The sequence below is a fragment of the Musa acuminata genome, chromosome BXJ1-5 (genome assembly GCF_036884655.1).
Source record: "Musa acuminata AAA Group cultivar baxijiao chromosome BXJ1-5, Cavendish_Baxijiao_AAA, whole genome shotgun sequence".
NCBI lineage: Eukaryota > Viridiplantae > Streptophyta > Magnoliopsida > Zingiberales > Musaceae > Musa > Musa acuminata.
In genome coordinates, this window is record NC_088331.1 from 41,232,730 (window position 1) to 41,238,244 (window position 5,515).

Below are 5,515 nucleotides of genomic sequence, written 5' to 3' on the forward strand. Positions count from 1 at the left end.
ATTTATCAAATAGACGACAAAAAAGCGTGATCACTTACCATTAAAAGATATGGATCCCCAACTGTCATCCATAACATGTATATGTCAATATTGACAATGATGAAATTACCATCCAAATTATATACATCAATGTGTTCAGTCAGTGTGGACACAACAATGGATCTAAAATACTGGATTTACCTACTACAGCACTCAGATAAAATAAGCAACTCAATTGCACAGGATGCTAAATACATCGATCTACAAAAATATTGTTTTATTCCCACTTAGGTTTAGTAAAAGAAGCCATGATTTCTTGCAACAAGCAATATGTAGGGATAAGCTACTACTATCTCTTTAGCAAACTGTGACAAGTATCAACAAAGAAATTGAAAAGTTGGCTAGATGCAGACTGGATACCTTGTGCAATTAAGTAAGTGCTCTCCCTCCTGGCATCCATAAGCTTTACTAGGTAGATGATTAGAAGCATCATGCAGGCACCATAAAGAAGTGTTAAACTAATATACATGACAAAATGACATTATAAGGGTTGTCCTCAACACCTTGTGCAATTAAATGCCTGCCCTACTAGTGTTGATATCCTTTATTAGGTATATGATTAGATGTATCATGCACACATCACAATGAAAATGTTACACTATAACATACCAAAGGAATGGCAGATACTGAGGGCAACCAGTACACAGGGATCCTGTCAGTGCAACATTTGGGCAAGGTCATATCCCTGTAAGCATAATGGTTGTTTTCATTACTCAAACCATGAACATCTATATTATTGCAAGGAGCAACTTTACCTTGACACCAAAAATACCCTCAAATGACAACTAATGAGGGAAACAAAAAAAGAAAACAAACAACTGAAGCAAAAGTCAAACCTGCCAATGCAAGATTTGCACATGGTCAAATCCCTGTAAGCATAGTAGTTGTTTTCGTAACTCAAACTGTGATCAACTTTACCTTGACACCAAGAATCGCCCTCAAATGACAAATAATGAGGTAAACAAGAAAAAGAACAAATGTGAAATAGTGCAAATCCTGATAATGAATGCTGAAACATATGGATGTACTTTAGCTCTGATGAAAACTATGAATCCACAATTACAAAAACTACCTGAAACAGTGTAAGTCTACTCTTGATAAAGAATGCTGAAAACATATGGATTCACTTTAGCTCTGAGGAAAACTATGAATCCACAATTACACAGAATACCTCAAACAGCAGGGTTCTTATGATGTGTCATGTAATTTCCATTCTTTTACATCCCAAGGATCGGATTAATCTTCATCAGAACCAAGACATCATCTTGGTATCAAATCCTTCCTGGATAAAACTATATGCATAAGCCCTATTCATATTTAACATTTTCAGTAAAGGGGAACAACGAGTTAGATAATCCCAGCAAACACAAAAAGGTTGTTTGAATTTTTTTTTTTTTCTCACATGGAGATCCCTCGTCCAATTAATGAGAAGAATTGCATAAACACTTACGGTCAGAAGAAACAAATAATATATGATGTCAAAATGTCCAGAAGATTACAGCTAACTACAATCGATACAAGAATGGTATCAAATGCTCTCTGACACAACGAATTGACAAGTGAATGAAAATAATGGGACATTACAAGAGGCGAAACAGACAAGAAGAAATACCGGCGACCCTTCATCCAAGAAGGCAAGCTCAAAGGAAGCCACAGAGGACGGCGAAGCCGAGGACAATGAGCCAGACGATATGGAGGAGGAGGAAGGCCTGGCCGGAGACGAGGCCGCTCCCGCCGTTGCCGACCTGGCAGGGCCCCCTCTTCGCGACGCGGACGCTGGCGCACGTCGCCTCCGGGCACCCGCACCAGTACGTGACGCCGTTCACGCCGCAGACGGGGTCCGGCCGGAAGCAATTGATGCGGCAAGAGGGGGCTACCCCGTCGGATCTTCCGCCGCAGAGATCGACGGCGTCAGCGGCGGCGTCAAAGTCCTCGGAACTAGCGGCGGCGACGAGGAGACAAAGGAGGGATAGGGCGAGGAGAACGACGGGGGACACGGAGGAGAGCCGGCGGGAGGTCGCCATGGCTCGCCAAAGACGCAGGACGAATCCCTAACCCTAATTATCAAAGCCGCGTCGCGTCTTTCGGGGAAAGAAACGCGAACGAGAAGGTGAAGGAGGCGTTCTCTTTAGTTGCCACGTTCGTGGGATCCGCTTTTAGCTTCGGTTGGTGAGCGATAGGGGAACGGGTCGTGAAACGCCAACTAAAGAAATAAACAACAATAATAAAAAAATAGATTTGATTTAAAAAAAAAGAAAATTTAGAAGTAACCTATTTTTATCTTTTAAAGTTTAGATTAATCATTAATATTAATTAATTTAAACTAAGTTTTAAAAATGTAATTTAATACACTAAAATTTAGAAGGATAAATATGAAAATCACAGGAATATGTGCAATTTTGCCTAATCATAATGACAATGACAGAGATAATGAATTATTTGACCAAGTCCTACTACAATGTCCATGTGTATATATATATATATATATATATATATGACGTGATCTCATACACAGAACGAGGTATATTATTTCCTTCTCAGATAAAGACCCTAAACATTTCACCGTAGGACCAAAAAAATCATAGAAAACAGAACCATAAAAAGAACCAAGTTTTGGAAATAATACTTAGATAGGCTCTCGTCAGCATGAAAATAAATAACAGCATAATAAACACCGTGCTCACAATTGGTCATCACAAGCTAAAAACGTTACATTAGGATTCACATGAATTATGGACTTAGGGTGTTGAGGTTGAAACATGTTTATCTAATGACAAGATAATGACGTTGTTCACTCACAACATTGAGCACAGCTTATCCTTTTCGCGGTGGCATGAAACATACTTCATATCCCCCTCCTATTTGATGTACTTTGTGTCTGCTTTTTTCTCCTTGCCTAGAGTCATTCAGTGTGTCAGATGGTGGTGCAGAGCTTGAGGATCTTCCGGCGGAATAGAGCGGTGAAACTTCTTTTGCAGAATCAACATGAGTACATGAAAGCTTGAGCATCTTCCTACCCATCATCCATTTCAGCATGATTTTCATATGGGTTTTACTGTTCGATCCATTGATGCTAGATTCCTGTTCACATGAATGTTCTATCAACTGTAATAGTGATAATTAAATCAGATTTGTCACAACATGTAGTACACAATGGTATAACAGAAATTTCCTTTCTTGCAGCCAAAAAAATAAAAAAGAACAAAATTTACATGGTTTTAAACCGCAAAGCTGTTCCAAGTAAAATCAACAAATTTGAGCAAACAACACCATACCTCCACATCACATTTCAATAGGTGCTCGGGCGCTCGCCTAGGTGCTCGGGCGAGGTGAGGCCCGAGGACCATGCTTCATGTCCAGGCGGCACGCTTCAAAGAGGCGCCGCCTGGGTGCTCGCCCGAAGCGTCCGGCGCCTGGGCTCAGGCGAGCACCCGGGTTAAACCATGCGACCCCGATGCTTTAGTTAATTCAATCAAACCAACTAAAGCACCGATATCAGCCTCCCAACATCCCTCTCACGACTTCCCCAACTCTAACCCTGCTTGTGATTTTGCCACCGACATTTCCTCTTCGTTGTCGCTGCTCTCCGCTACCATTGCCATTGTTGTTACTCATCGTTGCCACTATCGTTGCTCATCACTGCCACTGTCATTGCTCACCGTCGCTATCGCTGCTCCCGCTGTCGTTGCTCGTTGCTACTACTGCCGCTACTCTCGGTCAAAAACATCGGTCTTACTCTTACGCTACGCTTTCGTTACCGCTATCGCTGCCACTATAGTCGCTCGCTCCCACTATCGCTACTCACTGCTCGTCGTTGCTATCTTACTCTTACTCACTCTTCTCACATCGACAACAGTATACTAGTAACATTATTTTTTATTTATTAGATTAATAATATATTATTTTTATTTTATTTAAAATTATTTTATTTGAATTTTGGGATTTTTTGTTAATGTAATATTGTGATTTTGTAAGATTTTCTTAATTTAATATCATATTTTTATTTAAATAATTATATTTATTAATTATATTATATATTTTTATATTTTAACGTTTTGCTTTGCTCGGGCGAACATTTAGGCACGGACATTTTGGATCTTAGCATCTTTTGGCGCATAGTATTTTTTAAATCACTGATTAAATAAGTTACTGAAAATCCAAACATTTAATTCAGAAGTTTAGAAAATGATATAACAAAAAGACTCTTTCATGATAAGAAACACCAAAAGATCTTAGAGAATTTGATAAAGGAAGTTATTACCACAAATTAGGATAGAAGTGTGTAGTACATGAATGTTTGGGGCGTTATCATGAGGAAAGAAATCACTTTGAAATTTAAAGAAGTTTATTTGCACAAAGAAGCATGGGAAGAGGAAAATCACATGATTCAATATTATGGTTGGTTAGCAAGGTCAACAAAAAGTTGATGACTAGGATATTTAGTTTGTAAAATCAAAATCTTGAAATTGTGAGAACTAGTATCATGGAGTAATGACAACAAAAGAGTTATCCTAATTTTGATTTTACAGGTGACTATTTGCGATTCTAATATCTTAGAAGAATACTCTGGTTATTACTTGACTGCAATTTGATGACTTATTATTTAAGCATAATAAATCTCTCATGATCAAAGAAAAAATACACCAGTAATATGGCATTAATGGTCAAACCATGGAAGAAAAAGCAACTGCTTATAAAATTTAAGAATGCTTTCCTAGGATAGGAGAAGTTGTTCATAAATGCTTTCCTGTTGTTCATAAAGGCAAGGGCTTCTATGGCAAAGGGAATAGAACCACAAGACATGCCCAAAATTTCATCTTTCGTACTGGCCTCTATTTCGATTTTCATGGACAGCATTTCACTTGGTTTAACAACCATTATGGGTCTTCTCGCATCTCTGCTAGGCTTGATAGAGCGTTAAGAAACCAGTCCTGGTTCAACCTTCTTATCACACTGCAGTCCAGCACCTTGCTAGGTGACGTCTAACCACGCTCCCCTCCTCATACAGGCCTTCAGACTCACTAGGACCTTCAGGAAGAAAAACCACATCAACATCCTCAAACTTGACAATGACCTGATCCAGGAGAACAAGGCTATCCTAGCCCAATTCTCAGATTGGTATACCCGTCTCTGGTCTCGTTCTAGCAATCAGTCTCTTGAGGATTAGAACCTTCTTCCCTCACTTTGCACCCTCATGAACTCTGACCATAATCAGCTCTGTGCCCCCTTCATTCTCGATAAATCCACACTGCCTTGAAGAAAACGGGGAAGAGCAAGAGCCCCAGCCTTGATGACTTCAATGTGGAGTTCTATCTCACTTACTGAGACACCCTGAAAATTCTCATCCTTAAAGTTTTCAACTCCTTCCAGAATGCTCCCTTTCTCCCTCACAACTAGTGTAGGACCTTCCTTGTTCTCATACCCAATAAAGATAACCCTGACAATGTCATCTATAAGTTTCTGTCCAAGAAACTTA

General features: G+C 39.5%; 1 protein-coding gene across 1 annotated transcript; it reads right to left on the reverse strand.

Moving 5' to 3' along the window:
- Positions 1–1,491: 1,491 nt before the first annotated feature.
- Positions 1,492–2,178, reverse strand: LOC135674325 (uncharacterized). The gene has a single exon (XM_065184072.1). It carries the CDS (start codon positions 2,061–2,063, stop codon positions 1,680–1,682), a length of 384 nt encoding a protein of 127 aa, XP_065040144.1. The 5' UTR covers positions 2,064–2,178; the 3' UTR covers positions 1,492–1,679.
- Positions 2,179–5,515: the final 3,337 nt, after the last annotated feature.

Bases quoted from the DNA above. Each gene is read 5' to 3' on its own strand.
- LOC135674325 (XM_065184072.1), bottom strand. From the start codon at position 2,063: ATGGCGACCTCCCGCCGGCTCTCCTCCGTGTCCCCCGTCGTTCTCCTC.